This window comes from Lissotriton vulgaris, unplaced genomic scaffold (assembly GCF_964263255.1).
Source record: "Lissotriton vulgaris unplaced genomic scaffold, aLisVul1.2 SCAFFOLD_1635, whole genome shotgun sequence".
NCBI classification, from domain to species: Eukaryota; Metazoa; Chordata; class Amphibia; order Caudata; family Salamandridae; genus Lissotriton; species Lissotriton vulgaris.
Window position 1 is genome coordinate 340,364 of NW_028254874.1, and position 22,586 is coordinate 362,949.

General features: G+C 43.4%; 1 protein-coding gene across 1 annotated transcript in view; it reads left to right on the plus strand.

The window, feature by feature from the left end:
• The window catches only part of LOC147659385 (relaxin receptor 1-like), a 219,062-nt gene that overhangs the window by 7,656 nt on the left and 188,820 nt on the right, over window positions 1-22,586 (plus strand). The window contains exon 2 of the mRNA XM_086951781.1: window positions 20,542-20,688. Coding sequence (XP_086807907.1) covers window positions 20,542-20,688 — 147 coding nt within the window. The remainder of the gene's footprint in view (window positions 1-20,541; window positions 20,689-22,586) is intronic.

The window sequence follows — 22,586 nt, forward strand, 5'->3', positions numbered from 1 at the left end:
ACTAGATCACCAGGAGACAGAAAAAGATCAGTCGAAGGTGCAGAAATGATAGTAATCCAGGAGGAACAACATTGTCGAATGCCACCGAGAGGTGCATAAACATGAGAGATAGGATAGACGTGAATTTAAGAGATGAAACTTAAGGTATGACAAAGAGCAATCCCAGTATATTGGAGAGCTCAGAAGAGAAACTGTAGAGGGTTAATAGGATTGGGTCTAGGAGCAAGGAATGAGATGGTTGATCACAACAGGTTGAAAACTCTTGGAAAAGATAAAACCTGAGAGAAAGTGCACTAGAAGTGGAGTAAGGGGCTGATTTAGGGTTATAAGGAAATAGCTGGATGTCAACAGTTTTGAAGCAAGGAGGGTATGTTTATGTTTCGGGGAGGATTGTGCGAGATACTCTGCAACATTTTATTCTTGATTATCCTAGATTTAATCTTTATATTTGTGGATGAAAGGGATCCTGTTAAGGAATTATATAACACTCTATCTTATATTATGTATTCCGGAGTGGACCTCATACATGGACTGTGTCATGTTGTATGAATAAGTGGACCCTTACGTAGAGAGTAGTTGACACTTTTGTGACATTTTGTGATCTAGAATGGCCTAACATTTCTTCCAAAACAAGATAAACAGGCACCCAAGGATGTGATATTGAATGGGCTCTCAATGCTGAACTAACCCATGTTGGGCTTCTATGATGAATTTGAGGAAAGCGAAACGTGTGTCGGGAACTAACATCTAATGAGAATCATGACAAAAACCTGTACTGAGAAAAACAAAAATTTAAATAAAAAGTTGAAAATGAAAATGTTAAATAAGATGGAGCTGCTGAATTTTGCCTTCGTGGGGTAAGCAAGCAGCATGAACTGTAAGGGCTAATATTTAATGTGACACTAATGCAGTTCACTTAACCACATTTATTTTTAGGCTATAAATAGATGGTTTCTTGAAATTAATAAATGTGATTATCAGGTGCCTAAATTATCTTCGCAGCAGGAATGTTTTCATCTTCAAACGATCAAAATATAACCACACTTTTTCAGCAATTATATTTATTAAAAAACCCTTGCCTCTAAATTGCTGGGAAGATGAGTGTGATGCATCTAGGCGTCACATTAGCCCTTTCATCTATGGGAAAAGTGATAAAATGTCCTAAGTGTTCCCCTTGAAGTTTAATAATCAAATCCTGAACCATTAGGTAGATGTGCCATACTGAAGAAGCTATAATTGTATTAAACAACCCCTGGCATCATAGTAAATGCTGTTTATTATATGGTGACCCTCACCACTCCTCTCATGTGATGGGGGGGTTGTGTTAGCTGGTATAAAATCGTCTTAATTTTGCTGCTTGGCGAATCTTCTTGGACTAGAAATGAATACATTATCATTTGAATTATCCATACATTCCACATTCATTCTCAACCAAGAAGTAAGCGGCCATGTTCCAAAACCCAGCCTTCTAGACTGTGGCTCAAAAACTAAATAATTGCAAAAGGTGCTCTGAAAGGAGAAATCCTGATGTATGGCTCCACCCTCACAAAAATACACATATAGAGCCTGATCCGACATTGTTTGCTATTCACAAAGGTATTTTATAAGTAGTATCTTTCTCCACACATAAAAATATTGGATTGTGAATCAAGCCCCAAATGTTTACAGAGACATACTGGTATACATGGCAAGAAAGACTACAGCCCACATAATGAAATCTAAATATTACTCTAGAAATTCTGAAGAAAAGTGCTCGAACATCAGTGGGCTTCCCTGCCTGCAGCCGATGAAGAGTAGCAATCTTAGTGGTTTTCTTTGCTGTTTTAAATTTAGCATTTTTCAGATCCACTAACAAAACCTCTGTAAACTGACTTGAATCTGAATGAATAATTTTTATATGGCAGTCTGTTCAGCAATTGTGGAAATCTTCATTTGAATCCACCATACATATATTTTTTGCCACCATTAATTTGAATGTATATTGAGTATGAAAGTGAATAAGTGAATGTAGACACGTTTGGAGCGAGCATGGGAATTGATTTAATTATTGATCATGCAAATTTATATAATGATTAGGGTTTTCATAGGGTTTTTAAGATAATAAAATATATTTTGTATATTTGTATATCTTGGTTCCTTCAATGTACTTATTATCATAGGTTGTGGCAATTGTTTGAGTTGCCTTAGGACTTCACATTTACTTTATTATCCCTACCTTTTAGGAATTTCATTCTATAGCAGGGGGCCCTTGCCTTTCTTTACGCTAGAAGGTGTATTGAACATGTCACGTTTGTAGGAACGTGATGGTTAGACGTTGTGTTGAACGTGTCATACTTCTAGGATCTTGATGGCTAGTAGTGATGGTGCAGTCATTGGCAGCGCTTGCCCTAGTAATGGGCGGTGCAAGGTTCAGTGGCCTTCTGACAGGGCCCTGGCACTTATGTTTTCACAAATTAAACACTGGGAGGTGGAGTGGCGCGGGAGGATCTGCTCCTGTCTGGAAATGTGTAAAAGTGGTCACTTTCACATCAGAGGTGGATTGGCAGATATTTTGGACCTATGGCGGCTGACAGGGCAGGACGGGCCTTTTATTTCACAGGGCAAGTCCCCGGTGGGTTGGAGCCCTTGAAAGCTGCTCCTAGTGCACCTGTCTCCTCCCTCAGATCCATGAAGTTAACTGCGGCAGGTACTAGAAAGCTTCAAGGGAAGACAAAGCGAGGGAGGGAGAGGTGAAGCAGCGAGGGAGAGGAGAGAAAAGATGGACCGGAAGAGAGAGATTGCTTGAAGAGACGAAGGGATCAGGGCTGGTTTGAGCATTTTTACCAGTCCCACCCCAGGGCTGCGAGAGGATTGATTTTTCTGCAGTAGCGTAATGACGCGCATGCACAGAGACGCCTGGCACGTCAGTAACTCCAAGGGCACTGACAGTAACCTTCTCGACGTCCTTGTTCTTCCAAGTGTTTCAGAATTGTCTTTGTTCTGCCCCCCATTGTCTTCTTTCTTCAGGATTGATTTATTGATTGTCTGGATCTCAACTGAACAATATGCGCCCAGAGGCCCAGGTCACTGATCGATAGCCAGACCTTGGTCAGTGCTTATTTGGCAGAATTGTTGTCAGTGGCATCTACAGAGTCATGGTTTGAGCATGACTCACCTCTCCCAAGAAAGCTTGAGAAAACCTTACATTGCAATTATAAAATGGAACTTTAATTCTCAATAAATCAGCTTTAAGGAGGCATGTTTTTAAAAAAATGTTTGGGAGGTTTGTAAGATGCAAAAACAATCACAATACTTCGGGTTTGAGTGTTCATCTGTGAGGAATCCATAATGAACGACTGGTCACTGGTCCACCCACTGACTCGTATGGGCGACCTCCCCAGCACCATGACCCCGTATCAGATGCCATGGTGCTTTCCAACGTCATAATGTATCGACATCATGCAAGGTAGGGCCAAACACCGCCCTGCTGAAGGACCGGTTGATAATGTCAGTGAATAACTGGTCGCCATTGATGTGTCTTGTTATTTGCAGGTCATGAGGTTTATTCCTTTACTGTTATCTCAGAATTTTAATCTTCTGAGGTCAGTAAATTATGTACCATTAAATTATGCAGTAACATTACCTGGACTCTACAGAGGTTACAAAAAGGCGAAAATATGGTTTGAAGTGTTGCACACAAAACAAACTATTATTATAGTATGTCAGTCTTCAGGATGTACATAGTGATATTTACTTCTTGTTTCTTTCAGTTTATTCCTTTTGTTTTTCTAAAAAAAGTTATGATACTCCATGCTTTGCAGCTATGCATTTATTTTTTTAGGCTTTGCTAGTTTTGCAAAATGGAGACTTGTCAAAGTTTAAGAAAACAGCAAAGGGAGTGAAATGGTAATTTTGCTGCTGCTGTTAAGAGCCACGAGTGTAGTGCTGTGTAATTACTTAGCATCTCCTACATTGGCAGTTGTGCTTTTTGCTGTAGATAATTTAAGTAGGTAGCAGGACACGTCTTCAGGTTATTAAGATGGATTTATTAAGTTACATAGAATAAGACAGCAGAGCAGTAAACCTCACAGCTGACCAGACCATCAACTGCCAAGGCTGGAATATTCACACACAAGATAGAACACTCTTAGGTAGTATGGAAGGTAGAGAAGACAGGGACACTAAGAAAGGACTACAGGCACCAAGTGGTCATATTGAATGAAGTATACATATACAACACTTTTCCATTGACTTTCAGGGATATGTGGAACCCTGAGCCCCAAACGTGGACCAAAGTGCTTCAACGACTGTATATCTGCAATGAGGTGAAGCTAGTTTTGGGACAATCGGAAGGTCTACCGTTGGGACAACACATTATTGACTCTGAAATACCCCTGGCACATTGCTTCTGTATTGATTGAGAGACACATATGGGGTAGTCATAGAGTCCTGACTCTTATGCAACATTAGTACCTCAGCCCAGCAATAGCATCCTATAGTGGGCGCACAGCCTCTCTTGCAGGGCACACTGCCTGTGCCAGATAGAATACTGTAGGGGAAGCTGGCAGCTTTTTGATTGATGATTCTATCACATCTCTTAGTAGTTTTGGGACCGGATGTTCAACTACCTAGACTTGTTTGGTCATGGGGAAGATGTTTCCAGAGTCTTGGGCCATGGAGCCCGATCATAAGAGAGGCTTTCGGATATTTCCCTAGGCTCCACAAAGGGTTTGATGGGGAACCACTGGGGACCTTTGCCAAGTTAGTGTCAAGCACAGTAGGGTTATCATGAGCCAATAGCAAACAGTGTGAAATGTAGTGGGGGTTCGGCGGTGCTTGATGATTCTGGACTTTTGCTGGAAGACATTGAGCAGTTGGTCTCATGGTTGTGATATTGCTGATTGGAGGTTGGAGGTGGAGGTATAATCTCAGACTGAGGAATCCTGTCCCACCTGAGAGGTTGGGTCTGTGGAACGGTGGGGCATTGGGTACCCCCCCCTGCTTGGCAGTAAGACTGTCATCTGCTTGCCTGAATTATGGCTGTGAAATGGTAGACTTGAACAACTAACTTATCAACTGGTTGAGAAATGCCAACGGATTAGACTGGATGTGTGAAAAAAGGGGTAGCTTAATGTAGTCCATTAGAAGACAACTCTTTCTCCTGATTAAGCTCAACGTACAGTTAGAATCGCCTGCAGAAAAGCTGATGCAGCACACCAAGAGGATGGAGCATTTCAACAAAAGCAGGACTGTAAGAAAATACTGCACATCCATTAATAGACCTCTGGCCTTGTTAGGCCCAGTTTATTGGGCTCAAACTTGGTAGATCTTGCGAGTCCCAAATATAAGTACAACCTTTTCAGAGAAAGTGAGAGCTGGCAGGTGTCTCTCACTCCACCCCCCACTGCGTTGGGCCGGAGTAGGGGAGAATGTTGGGAGTCTGACCAGTGGTGTAACAATAGGCCCCTGGCCCTCGCACGGCGGAGGGGGCCCTGAGCTCCAGGGGGCCACCATCAGGACTGTTCATGGGACCCTGGCCTGGGAGATCCTTACTGTGCGCGGAGCGTGGAGGCTCCCTCAATGTAGTTTGCATGGGGCCCCCTCAAGTTTTGTTACGGCTCTGAGTTCGACAACTCTATCGAAGACTCTGTCATTTACAGGAAGTATGCATAGACTCCTTCCCAATATCCCGGTATCAGCATGCACACACATTCATTGGTCTTTCCACACATGATAGTTTATCATGTATCTACAAATCATGTGCATTAGAATGATTGTAAATAGTATAAACAGCTCAGAGGAAATCATTGAAATTAGGACAACGGTTAAAAATGCACCCATCATATGTTGTCATACATCCCTATCTGACTAATTTGACCTAAATTCTAACCAGCAACCCAACGGGACAGTTGAATTACCTGCTAACATGCCAAGCCATATGTTATAACTTACGTGTTGCCATTCCTTTTCCCTAGCTTTCTCTTCCCTACTGCTCAGCCAGTAGTGGTGTGCTTGATGATGTTTGGAATGTTGGATGTGTGTGATGTCACGGAATGCTTGGGGGTCTGGAGATGTGTGGAGTGTCAGTTGGTGGATGCAGGCTGAGCAGCAGGGAGGCTGCTCCTGGTGGGGCTTTGCTATCTTTTACTTACCTACTTGAAACTTAACTTGGAACTAAGCTCAAATAAACGTATCCTGTTTTGTATACCTGGCTCAAGCATCTTCTGTTTACTACACCATGCAATGCCTCTTATACACTTCATGGTGCCTTGAGGCCTGAAGTCAGAACTCCATAGCTCAGCTCTCCCTCCTGCAACCAGTCCATGGGGAAACAACCTTTACAATGTAACTGTTATAACGCACTACCATTACAACAAAACTTTTACAACGCAACATCCATTACATCGCATGCCATTACAACGCAACCATTACAACGCATGACACTACAACGCATACGACTACAACACATGTCATTACAATGCAGTCATTACAACGCATACCATTACAACGCATACCATCACAACGCATAGTACCCTTACACTATCCAACACTTACCCTACTGTTGCACCCCCTGGAGTTAGAATAGTAATTTTTACCCCTACACTATCCAACACTTACCCTACTGTTGCACCCCCCTGGAGTTAGAATAGTAATTTTTACCCCTACACTATCCAATACTTACCATACATGTAATGTAATGGTATGCATTGTAATGGTATGCGTTGTAAGGTAGTATGCGTTGTAATGAAATGCGTTGTAAAGGTAGTTTTAAAAAATTCATTCTAATGGCATGCGTTGTAATGGAATGCGTTGTAATGGATGTTGCGTTGTAAAAAATGCGTTGTAAAAGTATGCGTTGTAATGTCATACCAGTCCATGTGTCTCACTTGGCCCCTGTACCAACGCCAAGCACACCTTTCTGAATCATGGAAGGGATTGTTGGCTCATGCTCGGCTGCTGTATCATCAACATCATCATGCAGCTTAGTTCACCTACACTTTTGTCCAGAAAGAATAAGTGGAAACCTGCTGCTACTTTTCTTCCTTATGTCCACAGGACGGAACACACACAAGGTCATCTCCCTCGCCACCATCTTTCGGATGCCGCATTTACAAACTCTGTGCGTGCCCGAGGGAGGACATTGTCTAAGTCCTGTTAGCATGGGCCATGAAGACATGGCTCCAAGCAGATAAATTTTAGCACAAGTGTGTGAAATTTGCTTTATTTGCTTATGCATTATTACGTGAAATCTCAGCAAAATGCAAGTCTAAAAGATAGCACTAAATATTTCCTAACGTCAATTTTTGACAATGGGGCATAATAATAAGAGCACCAGAAACAACAGCCACTCATGTTTGGTTTTTCTTGTCTTGTGCATTTGCAGTCATTTCTTACTGCAAATGCCGTGCTTTGTGTTGATTTGTACAACATATTGTGCTCAATTGCCCGAAATGGGTAATTGATTAATTTCTGGAATTTCACTTAACAAGCATAACATGAAATTTCCAAAATTATGCAAATTATGCCAGGCTGATGAACATGTCAGCCAGGCCTAGTTTTTAGCTACACCACAAAACTCACACAAAAGGTTAAGCTGCTTTTTTGCAACATAGGCATAAGCTTTTGAAAAGTATTTATTTTTCCACAGGGAGCTCTCATCATCATCATCTTCATCATCTTTATTTCGGCAACGTATTGCCATAAAAGATACAAAGAAACATTACATTGAAAACAGCTAAAAATAGTAAGATAAGAACATTATAAAACCAATTTATAAAACGAGGACCAGCCTCATACATACAAACATTATTACTGTAATAGATTTACAATTTAGCTGTTGTCATAAGTCCCCCGGTAAATGGCCACCTACATCGGGCCCTAGGTTGCCTCTTCAAGGAGCTTTTATAGTATTGACCACTTACTTTTACCCTACATAGCGGAATTTCCACTCAATCCGGGACATGACCGGTAGGGACGCATATGATAGTTCAAGATAAATCATTATAAACCACTATGACAAAAGAGCTGCAATTAAGACTCCATTGTTCACATTGTACATTCACTGTCTGACATTGAATTATAGATGACAGGGAAAGTGTCTCAGACTTAAGTTGCATTAGCTGGTCGCTGTCTCTTTTGGCTCCCGCAGGCGCATTGTTAATTGCTCGCCGAACTCAAACGGAATCCCATTCACGGCGCTCAAAAACAAGCTAACCGGTAAGAATAGCCGCCTAACATCGTACAAACCCAGTTCAATATAAAGTTCGACAGAGGTCGCTGATACATTCCTTCTCCACCCCCTTTCTTCCATTTACTGTAGAAACAAAGGAGAAAGACACACCCTCACCAGTGAGTATGTGTTTTGAGTATGTTTAACGCTGAATGTTGTCACTAAACTTTACTAAATAAGGTGTGTACACTTATTGTATAGGTGGTCCCGCTCCGCGGAAAGTGATGAATTTATGAGGCACATCTGACTCGCATTTGGAGAGGTAAGAAGCATAGAACTGGGTGTCGAACCAATAGTAGCCCATGCATATATAGATCTCGCACTAATACAGGTTCCCCCTGTTCTTCATTCACAGTCTATGGTCCTGACGAGAACTCCACAACCAAGGAGTTCGAAACGCGTAGACCTTCCCAGATCACGTTTTTTACGTGGAAACCTTAAGAAAACTGAACAAATCTTTTTGATTTAAGAGAGTTATATTCAAAAATAAGAATCTAGGGTTTCCTATATATGAATTGTATATAAATTGTAAAAAAGTGTTTGTTCTTCTAGACTGGTAGTTGTATGATTGGGTTTGGAGTATGATTGAAATGCCCCTCAGTATGAATGTTGTATAAAAGTTATTATTTTCATGATTATTGTTTGTGTATTGTTCTTTTGTATTGTGCTTCACAAAAAAGTCTTGTTGAAATATGAAATATTTTGGAAAAAATACAGAAAAGGAAAAAAACTTGTAAATAAAATGCAAATTCAAATGGATTAACTCAATGATAAGACTCTCTCTTGCATATAGTTTTGTTCATATGCACGGAACGAAATAAGTGTTTATAATCAACTGGCAGTATTGGCATTTTGTTTGGTATTACTACTACATTCTCAGGAGCTAACTTTTCTAGGAACTCCCCTGTCCCTCCCTCTTCAACCTTGCACACTACCCCCCCTACTTGTCAATCTTTTATCCCAGTTCTCTTAGGAGCGAACCGACTCCCCCCTCTCCCGACATCTCCTAGACCTCCCCAACTACTCAGACCCATCCCACCATGCCCCCCCATACCATTACCTGTCCCCCCCCCCCCTCTGCTGTATGTTGATAAACTGCAGATCCGCCTCCTGCCACGCAACTGAGATTGCGGAAACCATTCTCATTGAAAACATAGACATTGCATTCCTAACTGAAACTTGGCTCACCACCCACTCCACTCCTATCCTTGACTTGCTCATCCCACCAGGCTATTCTATCATTAAGAAAGATAGAATCGAGCAAACTGGAGGAGGCCTTGCTTTTATCTTTAAGGATGAACTCGACATCTCACTTATCCAGCTCCAAGACCCCTCGTCCTTTGAATACCTTTGCGCCGACCTCTCCTTTCCGGGCTTTCCCACCACATGACTGCACACCATTTACCACCCCCCTGGAAATGGTCTCTCCTTCACTGAAGAGATGACCGATCTTATTATTCAAGCATTAGTCTCCCACTCCAAGAATCTCTTCCTTGGTGACTTCAACATCCACTGGAACAAAACTGATGACCCTACTGTCATCCTATTTAAAGAAACCTTAGACATTACTGACCTGACCCAACTCTGCCATGCACCGACTCACACCAAAGGTGCCACCCTCAATGCTATTGTGACGAGCAAGGATCTGGCCTCTCACTGTAATATTCTTCCTGTAGACTGGTCTGATCACCACCTCATCCTTTTCACCCTTAGTCTCCCCATCTCTCGCCCCGCCCCAGTTAGTACTTTACCTAGTAAACCCACTCGCAATCTTCACCTTATCCCACCTGGCAAATTGGAATCCGCAATTAAAACTCGCTTACTTCTCCCCCCTCCCTCTCAAAGCACTAACGACCTTACTGACCATTACAACAATTCTATTCTTAGTACCCTTGACCTAATAGCCCCAATTAAACTAAAAAAACTAAAAAATATCCCTCCCAAGTCCTGGTTCAACACCGAACTCAATAATGAAAGACGGGCCCTCAGACAATCAGAACGTGCTTGGAGGAGTCATCCCTCCGCTGACAACCTAGCTCTCCTAAGAACGACCAGAGCCCATTACAAAAAACATATCTTCAACGAAAAGGCCTCCTTTCTCCGCTCACAACTTGACCAGGCTAGAAACCGCCCCAGAGAATTGTTTAACATCGTTAAAAAACAAACTTCCTCTGGCCCTCCGAAATTAGCAGCCTCTGTGGAAAGGTGCGAAGAAATTGCCACCTTCTTTAAGAATAAAGTCAACAACATTGAACTATCTTTCTCTGCCCCCCTCTCTGTCTCCAACCTCCCCTCAACCAAAACCCCCTCCCGAACATTCATAATCCACTTTTGGCCTCCTCTCCCCCCCATCTTGACTCATCTCAACCCCTCTCCGCTATACCCCATCCTGACTCATCTCGGACTGATCTCCTTCCCAAAAAGAAGGCCTCATGGAACGAATTTAGTCCAATATCAGAAGCCACCATCATTAACATCATCTCCAAACTCAAACCATCCTCTCACTCCAAAGACCCCCTCCCCGCCCATTTAGTTCAAGAACTCAAATACATCATTGCCCCATTATGGACCGATATCATCAACTCCTCACTGTCCACTGGCTGTGTTCCTGCCTCCCTTCAGCTAGGTCAAATCTCCCCTATTCTTAAAAACCCCTCCGCTGACCCTAACGACCTGAACAATCTACGCCCTATCTCAAACCTTCCTCTCCTCTCTAAAGCCCTTGAAAAATGTGTTCTATCTCAATTAGATGACCACATCATCTTCTTCAATCTCCTTGATGTTTTCCAATCTGGTTTTAGAAAGGGGTGCAGCACCGAAACTGCTATGCTCAATATGGATGTATGACGGTACAACGCGTGGTATTACCACGCGTACCGTTACAACGCAGGTTTTACAACGCAAGTCATTACAACGACTTGCGTTGGGGGCACTGGATAGTCAATAGTTTAATTTACTATTCCAACTCCAGTCCCTGTGGATAGTAGGGAAGGTGTTGGATAGTAAATTAAACTATTCCCTATACTAGAGCGCCCTCCAGCGAAAGTCGTTGTAACGACTTTCGTTGTAAAACCTGCGTTGTAATGGTACCGCGTTGTTAGAGTTTCGTTGTAAAGGATGTTCCCCGCTCAATATTAATGACGACATTCATCGCTCTTTAGACAAAGTTGAATCCTCACTATTAATCCTCCTCGATCTCTCAGCTGCTTTCGATACTGTCCACCATCTCACCCTTCTTAGCACCCTCAAAGATCGCTTTGGCTTTAAAGGCACTGTACTCAAATGGTTCTCCTCGTTCCTTCAAAACAAATTAAGCTCAGTCATTGCCTCTCCAAACCTCAACCGGTTTCACTCGGTGTCCCGCAAGGGTCTATCCTTTCACCAACCCTATTCAATCTTTTTATGGAACCACTCACCCTCATTCTCAAAGAAGCCAAAATCAGTTACCACCTCTACGCCGACGATACTCAACTATACTACAGGATTAAATCCCACAATGACATCCTCCACATTAACGACACGCTTATTAAAGTCCAATTATGGTTCCATCATAATCATCTCAAACTTAATCCCCAAAAAACCGAAATCATCCTTTTCTCTCCCAAAAACAATTCCCTTCCCATCCATCTATGGATTAACGATATCAAAGCACTTAATTGCTCCCTCTCCACCTCTAACTCTGTCAAATCCCTAGGTATCAGCATCGATCATAATCTTACTCTCATCCCCCACATTAAAAATGCAGCAAAAAGTGCTCTTTTCTCTCTTCACCACCTCAAAAAAATCAAACCCTTCATTCCAGCAGATGATTTCAAAATCGTGGTCCAATCTCTTGTCCTTTCCAGAATTGACTATGGTAACGCCACTCTTGCGGGCACCCATAAAGTCCATCTAGCACCGATTAAATCTGTTCTCAACCTAGCGGCTAGACTTATCTCTGACTGTAAAAAATTTGACCATATCTCTCCTGTCCTTAAAAACCTAAAATGGCTTCCAATTGAAGGTCGATTCATCTACAAGATCGCCTGCATCACGCACAAAGCTCTTCACCAAAACACCCCTTCCTACCTTTTAATCAAACTACAAAAGGCAGGGTGCTCCCTCCAGGTCCCTGAGGAGCACAAACTTCCTTGTCCTTATCCCACCCAGATTAAAATGCAATAAGACCCAATCTCGTGCATTCTCTGGTAACGCTTCTACAATCTGGAATTCACTCCCCAAAGATCTACGCTGCAACCCCTCTTACCCTCTCTTCAAAAAAAGACTCTAAGTTCTCCTCCTCAATAAATATTGGGGTTCTTAATGTTACTGACTTTTGTCCCCGCTCTCTACCTCTTTGCTCTGATTAGCTATTATTACCTAACTCCTCTCCCCCTTTCCACTCACTCTCCCTCACTTCTCCCCCGCTCTCGCCCTATTTTTTAACTCCCCTTGTCCCTTCCACTATCCCTTTGTTCCTTTGCCCCCTCTCCCATTTAACGCAATGTTTTATCTTGTTTTAATTTTTCTGCGCGTTTACTATTTTATTCTGTATTTTAGCATTTTTATTTACTATGTAAAGCGCTCTGATACTCTTGGGTCCAGCAGCGCTATATAAAACTTTTTAAATAAATAAATAAAATAAATAAATAAATAAAGTACAGAAATATATTTATTGTACCTGTTAATTTTGCTCGTAACCTTTGGTGGGAACATGGACTCGTTAATTATAAACCCCTCAATCTCAGTGGGAGATATAGTGTATTTTTTGCTATAAACTTACAGCCCATGTTTTTTTGCCCCTTGTAAACTATATGTATTTCTTGTTTTTATGGCTATGAACTGTAAATATGTAATGTACTTCTTTTATGAGATGTGTATATATATTGTAACTTTTATGGTTTTTACATTGTAAAAACGCATAAAGTTTATGAAAAGGTGAAATGATTGGGCTGCGTGTTCTAAAAGATAAACCAGTGATCTTCTGTAACTAGGCCCAAGCCAGTACTAATGTCATTCCCAAGCTTCACACTTGGAGTGTGAAGCAAAGTATTTCACTGCATTTACATGGTTTATGGCATCAAAACTGTGCCAGAGTACCAAGCACCACACATACATCCCCGTCTCGGCTATGTGGAGCTTTCTAGAGCCTTCCCATTCACCCCTAGCCCTACCAATAAAGACCAATAGTTATCTCAGAACAATCACCTATCCTAGGCCAACATTTAGTCCAGGCAAAAGGTGCCTTGCGAAAGACAGATGGTGGCCCGCCATGCTTTCCTCTCTCTTCCTGGGCATTGTGGGGCCAGTTCGTTGAAGCAGCAGCTGGCAAGTACAGGCCACAAGACTGTGATGTAAGCATGATGCCAGGCAGAAACGTATATGCATTTTGGAATGAACTTTTGGAAATAACGTAATCTTACACAGTGGCTTGCAGGAAATTAACTTTACAACTGGAAATGTTAATCTAGATTACCCATTGTTTGTTTTATTGATATATATATTTTAACCATTTATATTGTGCAACTGGACTGAAAAGGTGTTAGAGTGCTTTGACTGAAGGAACAAGGGTTTCCTCAAAATGGGGAACGGGTAAACATTTCAGGGAACAGTCGCGAGAACAGAAAAAAGAACATTGCTTGTACTCAGAGACCAGCATCCTTTGTCCACCTGGGCCAATGTTTAGGAATTGTCTGAAGCCATGGGCTTTGAGCTGTTTCCAGAAGGTGCTGGGTGGGGTTCTGAATTCTAGGGAAAGAGAGTTCCCAGGCTGTCGTGGCTGAATCCTTGCAGTAGAGGTTTTGAAGTTGATGACTTCTAGGAAAAGCCTGCCTCGGCTTCTGAGACCTCTTCAGACTGCAGAAATGCTAGAGGTGGTGGGGTGCTCAGTCTCCTGAATGGTCCTATAACCCAGACAGCAAACTTTAAACTGGACTCTGAAGGTGCTGGGGTGCAAGTGGAGGTCTTGCGGTTTAGGGGTGATCTGATCAAGCTGGCGTGCGGAGTGGACATCCCTGGCTGATGAGTGACGCTCAGATGTGAGTGGAGTGATGGATGTTTGAACAGTAATTATCAAGAAGGGAACTCTGGCAATGAATGGCGAGCGAATAGTTGTTTTGAGATGTTCCGGGTAAGATGTGGCTTACTTTCTACAAAGCGTGGACATGGAAGTGATCTGCTTTTACCTCCTTGTTGATTTGTGGGATAAGTACAAGTGTCGAGTCCACACTGAAATCCAGTTATTTTGAGGAGGCGAGGAATCCCTCCAATGTCCAGGAATCCAAGATCAAGAAATCAACTTTCTAGGATTGTAGAGCAAGAAAATGAGGCATCATCCAGGTTTGAAATTGGAAGATACATTTCTCAGGATAGCAATGTCTTTGGTTGTTGATATTGGTGCCTGAGGTGTTTAGACTCAGACTGAGAGGTTCCTTATTAGGACTAAATTCAGTGGGAGCTGGGACTGAGTACTGGCGGACACTGCATAGCTTTTCCGCTCTGTTCAAGGCGTGATCTACCATCTTCTCCAGTTAATGTTTCTTTGCCAGGAACAATGTGAAACCGCACAAAACTGCCAAGGCGGCGCTCCAGTAGCCGGAGTGGTCTGCGGGGTGGTCAATTGTGTAAAAGGCAACCAGCAGATCTAGCAGGCCAACGAAGAAGACGCGGGTCACACTTTCCAGTACACAAGTCTGATTCTGATAACTCTCTCCCCTGAAAATGTATACATTTAAGGTTTAGACACAACCCAGGTAGTATCAATAAGTCCAGCACAAGCCGTCATGAAATTTATGTCATCTAAAATCAAGTTCTAGGTTCTGAAGATGACTGCACAAATAGATCTTACACTCCAGCCCCATGTGTCTCTCATCTGTGCAGGTGCACAGGGGTCATGCCTCTGAGAGCTGTCTTAACAGGGTGACATGTATGGCCATTTGGGAATAAAAACGCACACCCTATTAAACAGAGCTCATGCTGTCTCTTCATTTCATGTCCATCAGAATCTGTTTCATCCTGTAGTTTTTCATTCCCATTAATCACCAGAATAAAAGATAATCAAAATGGTCATGTTTTATTACTCGGGTGTCATCACTGCGATGAGTGTTGAAAAGCTGCACTAGTCCTTGGGAACCCCCACATTCCCAGGTGAACCCCGAGCCTTGCACTGGTCACAGCCATGTTGGATGGACCGAAAAAGAGTTTGGAGGGAAGCAGAAGGCATGCTGATCACCTGGTCAGTAGAACCCTGGCTTTGCAGTAATTAATCGTGAGATTACTGAAATGGACAAGCAAGTTACATACCTTCAAACATGAGCTGACCTCATGGTACATGCTTATGATGAGGTGGGCAAGAACTCAAGGAAATGAGATTCATACTGAGAAAGAGTGCAGCACACAAAGTGAACGTGTGAGTCTCTCCGAGAGAGCGCTCTGTATGTATGTATGTATGTATTTGAGCTTATATAGCGCACAGCTACCCGCAGTGGGTGTCCCGGCGCTTGCTTAGGGAACCCGTCCTGGTATTTCCCTGTGAGATAGCCCCGGCAGGGTATCCACAAGGTGAAAGCCAGGCATCCCGCTGCGAGGGGCCGTTGTGGAGATTAAGCAAGCTATTGCCCAGAGTCGCAGAGTGTGAACCCGTGAGTCGAGAAGGCACCGGAGCGAGAATTATCGAGTCCGTGGAATTTTTAGCCCAAGACCCGCCGAGGCGGGGAATTGAACCCTGGTCCAGGGCCGATCTCAGCTTCCGGGTCTGCCGCCTCTAACCCCTGAGCCACACTTCTCCACGACAGCAGTCCTACCAGAAGGGCCGCGAGATGCTCCAACATACAAATAAATATGCAAAAATGGAGGTGACTGATTTGCAATGACTGTATTAGCCTGCGCCTCGAATGACAGCATAGGAATCCTGCAGGCGGCACCACCTCAAAGTACAGAAACTCCACAGTACTTTGTGAAGGAGTTGGAATCCTATCACAGGGGGCTTCACGCCACCTCAATCCCTAGCTGCATGTGGGTAGTAGGGTTTTCTATTACATGGGATCAAAACATGGCTTTGTTTGAGATTCCGTCAAAGTTGCACCAAAGCTTCTCGTTGTCACCTGCCCTATTCACCATCTCCATCACCATGGCAACTGAAGAGGGTCCGGGGATTGAAGAGCTCTTGAAGAGAAGGCCTCTGATGATGCACCTGAGCATCCATTGACCTCACTGAGGCTTTAAAGGGAAGAGGGGACCAATCATGGCTCAGAAGAGCCAGGCCTCAGGAGGTGCTTCTGAAAGCCTTTCAGAATGGCTGTTACTGAGAAGGACTTTGCTTTGAGGATGTAGCCCCTCAAAACACATTTATAAAAAGTTTAAAGGACAAGATTAGCCAAAAAAAGGCTTTCAGGAGGAGCTTCCATTTGGAGCTGTGAGGGTCACAGTTTTCCCTGGAGTGATATATACATCCTTTTGTCAATTCCCTTTTCAGATCAGCAGACACACATGTATTTTATGAAAGATTGACTTGTGTATTTGCTCAAAGACTCACTTGTGGATTGATCAAAAATACACTACTGAATTTGCTCAAAGATACACGTGTATTTGTTCAAAGATACATATGCGTATTTGCTCAAAGATGCACATGTGAGATACCCTTGTTTATTTGCTCAAAGATTCACTAGTGTATTTGTTCACAGATACATATGCCTATGTGCTCAACGATACACATGTGAGATACACACGTGTATTTGCTGAAAGTTTAACATATGCATTTCTTCAAAGATGCATGTGTCTTTGCTGGAAGATACACGTGTATTTGCTCAAAGATACACATGTGAGTTACTCTTGTGTATTTGCTCTTGGGTACACTTGTGAATTTGCAAAAAATATACGTGTATTAAAAATGTACTTGCTAACTTTTTTCTCCAATCCATACCCCTTCATCCAAGTAATTCAGGGAGGAGCTCTCTCCTCATTTCTATACAGATCCACTGTTGGAATTCACGAGCATAAATATCCGGTTGTTAGGAATATGCCTCACAAAAAGTGTGTGAAGACCTACAAACCATGTTTTTGGATGTGTATTTACTTCTCATGGCATCCTTGCTTCGGAATCCCAACTCCGCGCTTCTGGGAGAAGGTTCACTGATTAGGGGTTATTTAGGGTCATGGGGTCGGTAGTGTGTAGCGATAGGAAGAAGTTTTAGGGTATAGGGATGTATAGTGTATAGGAGTAGTAAGAAGTTTTAGGATCCAGGGATGGGTAGTGTGCCGGGATTGGAAGGTGCTTTATGGTATAGGGATGTATAGTGTATAGCAGTGGAAAGGAGTGTTTAGGGTCCAGGGATGGCAAGCGTGTAGGGATAGGAAGTCGTTTTATAGTATAGGGATCTATAGAGTGCGGTAGTAGTAAGGGGTTTTAGGGTCCAGAGATAGAGAGTGCAGAGGGGTAGCCAGAGGTGCAGAGATGAGTGATGCAACATGTGTTTACAATAATTGAGATAAGTGAAATGAAAGATATTTTTACATTGAAACATGTTACTATAGAAATGTTATATAAATAATGACTTGTGATGTGACAACCTGAGATGCAGGGACAGACATGCCCTGAGTGCAGCAGCCGCATACTGACTCCCTCACGAGTATACAGCTTGATGCTGTTCATTGGTACATTTTACAAACCGCTTAAGCATACTACGAGTTTTTTTTTGTCTGTCTGCAACGCTTTTTCCAAGGATGCATTTACAATTTTACGATCTGCTACCCCCCCTCCCTTGGTGTGATGTAAATGCCTAATTTACCTTGGCCTTTTAAGAACACTGAGGAAGGTCCTTTCACTCTTACCTCTGGATGCCAAGAAGGTGGCAGTACAAGGCCTTATCCAGTCCCGTCTAGACTCAAACAACGCCCTATATCTGGGGGCGCCTGAGATGACTCTTCGAAAGCTGCAGGTGGTACAAAATTGTGCAGCACGTACCATACTCCAAATCCCACGGTCTCAGTCCGTTAGACAGGGACTGAAAAGCCTACACTGGTTACCGGTGAGACAGAGAGTGGCTTTTAAGGCTCTGTGCATCACACATCGAGCTTTTTGGAAGACTGGATCAGCAATCAACACCAGCCTTGTTATCCCTTACCACCCTAACAGGAACCTCCGGTCTTCCGGTACTTTTCTGGCAGTGGTGCCCAGAGTAAGGAGAGCTAGGTCGGGGGGCAGGATGTTCTCACTGAACGCCGCCAAGCTGTGGAATTCACTTCCCTTTGATCTTCGATCCACACCCGACCTACTCCCTTTTCGCAGGAAACTGAAAACCATACTATTTAGGAAGCCTTTTTAGTTCCTCCTGTGCTCCGTCTCGGCTCTGTCTAATCTTAGCGCTTGGACGCCCCTGGGCAGCAACCGCGCTTAACAAATCGAAAAATAAAATAATAATTTGTTGGTACGCGCTGACGCTTTGCGTGGCAGCCAGACCCTCTCCTCAGATCTACAATCCAGGATCCTAACCTCCGACTGACTGATTCACCAAGAACTTTATCAAGCATTTGCATTGCAATTGGTCTCACCTTTGGGACCTTTTATGTATGTAGCTATGCAGCACATTAGCCTGGGTGCTGAAACATCTACTGTTCTTTAACATGGAGGGAAAGTAAGCACCAAACTGCGTGACACGCCAGGTATGGGAACACATGGAGAGAACTATTGCCTTTCAGCTGGAAATGGTAGAGTCCAAAGCTCTGATTTTAATATAAAATCAGGGCCTTAGGGGGTCGTATCACTGAAAATACAAGATTTGAAAAAAATATTATTGTCTACGGGTGCTCGTGGAAGGCAATTTCTATGGGTTTGAATCTAGAGAATGCTAAAGTGATTCCGGTATTTTACTGACCTCTGCTGGCCGTTTTCTATCAAGAAAGTTAAATAGAGGCAGTTGTCAGAAAATTTTTAAAAACAAAGTCCCTCTGCAGAAAGCAATTCTGGTATTTTACTGACCTCTACTGGTCGTTTTCTATCAAGACAGTTAAATAGAGTCAGTTGAACAAGCAGACAACAATTCTAGTATTTTACTGACCTCTACTGGTCGTTTTCTATCAATCCAGTTAAATAGAGGCAGTTGAACAGAAACAAAAGTCCCTAAGGGGAAGCAGACAAGTCCTAGGACTGATCTCCAGAGCCCAGAAACTACATACACATATAAGTATATGCTAAAGTATATGCAAGAGGTCTCAAATGCTCAACCTAAAAATGTTAGATGTGTGTGATGTACGGTACCCATACTAATGTTTATAGTTCCCATGCAGTGATTTACGCACTGAGGGCCATTATATTCACAAACCGTGTTGGATTATGCCTGTATTCCAAATCACATGAACATGGAAACTCACATTGTGTAATTTATTCGTCTTTAAGGGGAGGAATTTAATTAAATATTATGTATTTATTTTAGTCAGGGAAACTTTCTATCAGGTGTCCGTCTGGTAAAGCTCAGGAAAAAATTCTGATAGGGGTTACCCACAAGTTTGGAACAAACTTCTGACTATGAAAAGATTCTCCAAGGACAGTTTGAGTACTGTTTGAATTCTGAATAATCAGTCTTAGGTTTTCCGAAGTACTGGCATATGTAACATGCGTAATTTCCACATGGTGAAAATTCCAATTGCACAAATGTGACATAAATGTATATTTATAATTTCTTTCTCTATGGGTAAAAGAATTTCCCTCCTAGAACCCAGAACCTAGAAGTGGTGGTGTTCACTGCATATTCTCACCATGGAAACATACTTACCCCGGTCAGAGTTACTAGGGTGCAAACTCTGGGCAAGGGGTATGTGAACACCGACCAAGTTATGAGTTTTCATGTGTTCGCCTACTGTTGCAGATAGGGCCACCCAGACCTGCACAAAACCTCTGTGGGGCCCATGTGGAAATTCCACCACAGCGCCAGCATGGTGCTTATAATGGCAAAGCTTTTTTTCAGATCTATAACTATATAGCCTATGGTGACACAGACGTGCTCATTCATAGCCATGCATTTCAGGTATCACTGAAATCGATTTTTGTGGGGATCAGGTATATGATCTCCGAAGAACAAATTAATGTAAAAGATCTCTGCGGCTGGCGCATTAACCCGATGAGTTACCTATCCTGCTGCAGCCTACCTGCTGGTTGTCTCTCTTCCCATAGCAGTGTCACTGCAGTTTGGGCCGTGTCTTCCTAGATGGCTGCATCCCTCAGGCCTCAGTCAGAACTTGTTCAGACGACCCCCCCCCCCCTCAAACCTTCCCCCTGCATGCATATGTCTTTTTTTAGACATTTCAGGTGTTCAGTGTTTTTCCCGCCCATTGAGATGCTGTTTTCCTTTTCTTGGCAGAGTCGCTCCTGATTCCCACCAACCTGGACAGTGGGAGATGCCCCCTCGGACAGTTCCCCTGTGGGAACCTGTCCGTCTGTCTGCCCCAGCTCCTGCACTGCAACGGGATGCATGACTGTGAGAACGGAGCCGACGAGGAGAACTGCGGTAAGTAGCTTTCTTTTTATACACGTAAAGCGCTGCGTGCTGCCCAGGTGTAGCTTCAAGGTGCTCAGCGTGCCAGAACGTCTTCATCTTTTTTATCGCCGTCATTTTGTTTGCACTCCATACACAACAACCTCTCTTGTGCTCCAGATTTCATTCTCTATTCTTCTTTGTTTCTTCCTGACCCAGTATGTTCTATATAAAGCATGTTACTTATATTTCTTCACGGTATTTTAATCTATTCTGCCATTTCCCCAAATCTTGTATGTATGCATGTGGTATTTCTGTAGTGCGAACCTAGCCAAAAGCATCGGAGCGCTGTACATGGTCAAAGACAAACATACAGTCAGCGAGTGATAGGCGAGGTGGCAGGTTTGTGGATGGTCACTGCATCCTCATGGGGTCCTCCTAGAGCTGCATCTTCAGGTCTATCCTACATTGGAGCAGTGTTGGGTGGTCCTGATGGACCTTGCGTTCATAGATGGCATTGGATTGATCACTAGCCAGTACGACTGAATCCAATGGTTTCAGTGCTTTCTTTGTTTCTAGTCCTAGCACAAGGTAGCCAGAATAAAGGTTAGAAGGCGAACCTTGTAGTTAGATTTAACTCACTCATTCACCTGCCCTGCACCCCTCACAAGACCCCGTTAGCTCACATTGGGTTTCAGTAGTAACCCCGCTATTAAAACACCCAGAGCTCCTCCCTCGCAGCGAGCGGGTTGTAGCCCACACCATGACTAGGCTTCGCTGTGCGAGGAGGATTCCCAATGATGAAACGTGCCACCATTGGTCGGTGAGGGAAACCGTTCATAAAGGGGACACCCCCCTGCAAGCAAGCCCCCCCTTTTTTGCTTCCTTTCACATCAATAGATGTGGGGGCCCTTTGTGTATTGAGTCATAGATGGAAAAGGCCTGTAGCCTTGTTTTTTTTTATATGCTTCTTCGTTTGAAGTCTGATTGTGCACTTACTGCGGGTGTGCTGAAAGCCACCAGACAGGTGAGTTTGTCTTCAAGATATGCAAGGGTGCTGGGTGTGATGGTTTTGCAAATAAACCAAGCTATATCTGGCTGATGAGCCATAACTAGGGTGAAACCTGTCCTGGGTTGCTTGTGTTCCGGTACCGGGAGGACCTGGCCTGGCAGTTCGTTCTGGACTCATCAAATAAGGAGCAGGGTCAAGACTGATTTGCATATGGCTGGGTCCAAGCTGAGGTGGCAAGGTGTGCAAAATAATGATGGACTGGGATGCAACCCCAGTAATTATTAGTGGATGAGAGATGGTACCTGGTTGTATTTATTTTTTGTTAAGGCATTCCTTGAGGGTGAGGTTGGTGACCTAGGTTGGCACTGTTCCTTGCTTATTGTCTTTGGCAAATAAGGACTTCTGTCATGGTTTGGTTGATCTTCATAGAGGCATTGGGCCTCCAGAACTGGATGATGTACAGGGAGTGTTTGCGGCACTGGATGTCTGGAACAGGGGAGAGTTTCAAGTGGAATGGTTGACCCTTGATGCTGTTATCTGTCAGTGGCTTCATGTAAAGGTTGATGAAGACAGGAAACAGTATGGCGGCCTGGGGAGACTCAAAAGGTCATGTGCATCTTTTGGGATCTCAAGGTGCCCAGGTGAACAAACTGGTGTTGGTTGGAAAGGAAGGAGGAGATCCAGTGAGGGACTTTGCTAGTGAATCCCATTTGAGAATCCAGGGTATGTAAGGGGGTGGGATGGTAAACATTATCAAAGGCATCTGAGCGGTCCAGCAATATCAGGAGGCAGGAGTCACCATCTGTGATGAGTGGGACACTGTCAATGATGTGTAAAGTAGGGTTCTTCATACAGCAGCGTGATCTGAAGCCAGACTGGTAATCATGCAGGAGATGGTTCGCAATGATGTGATCTTGGA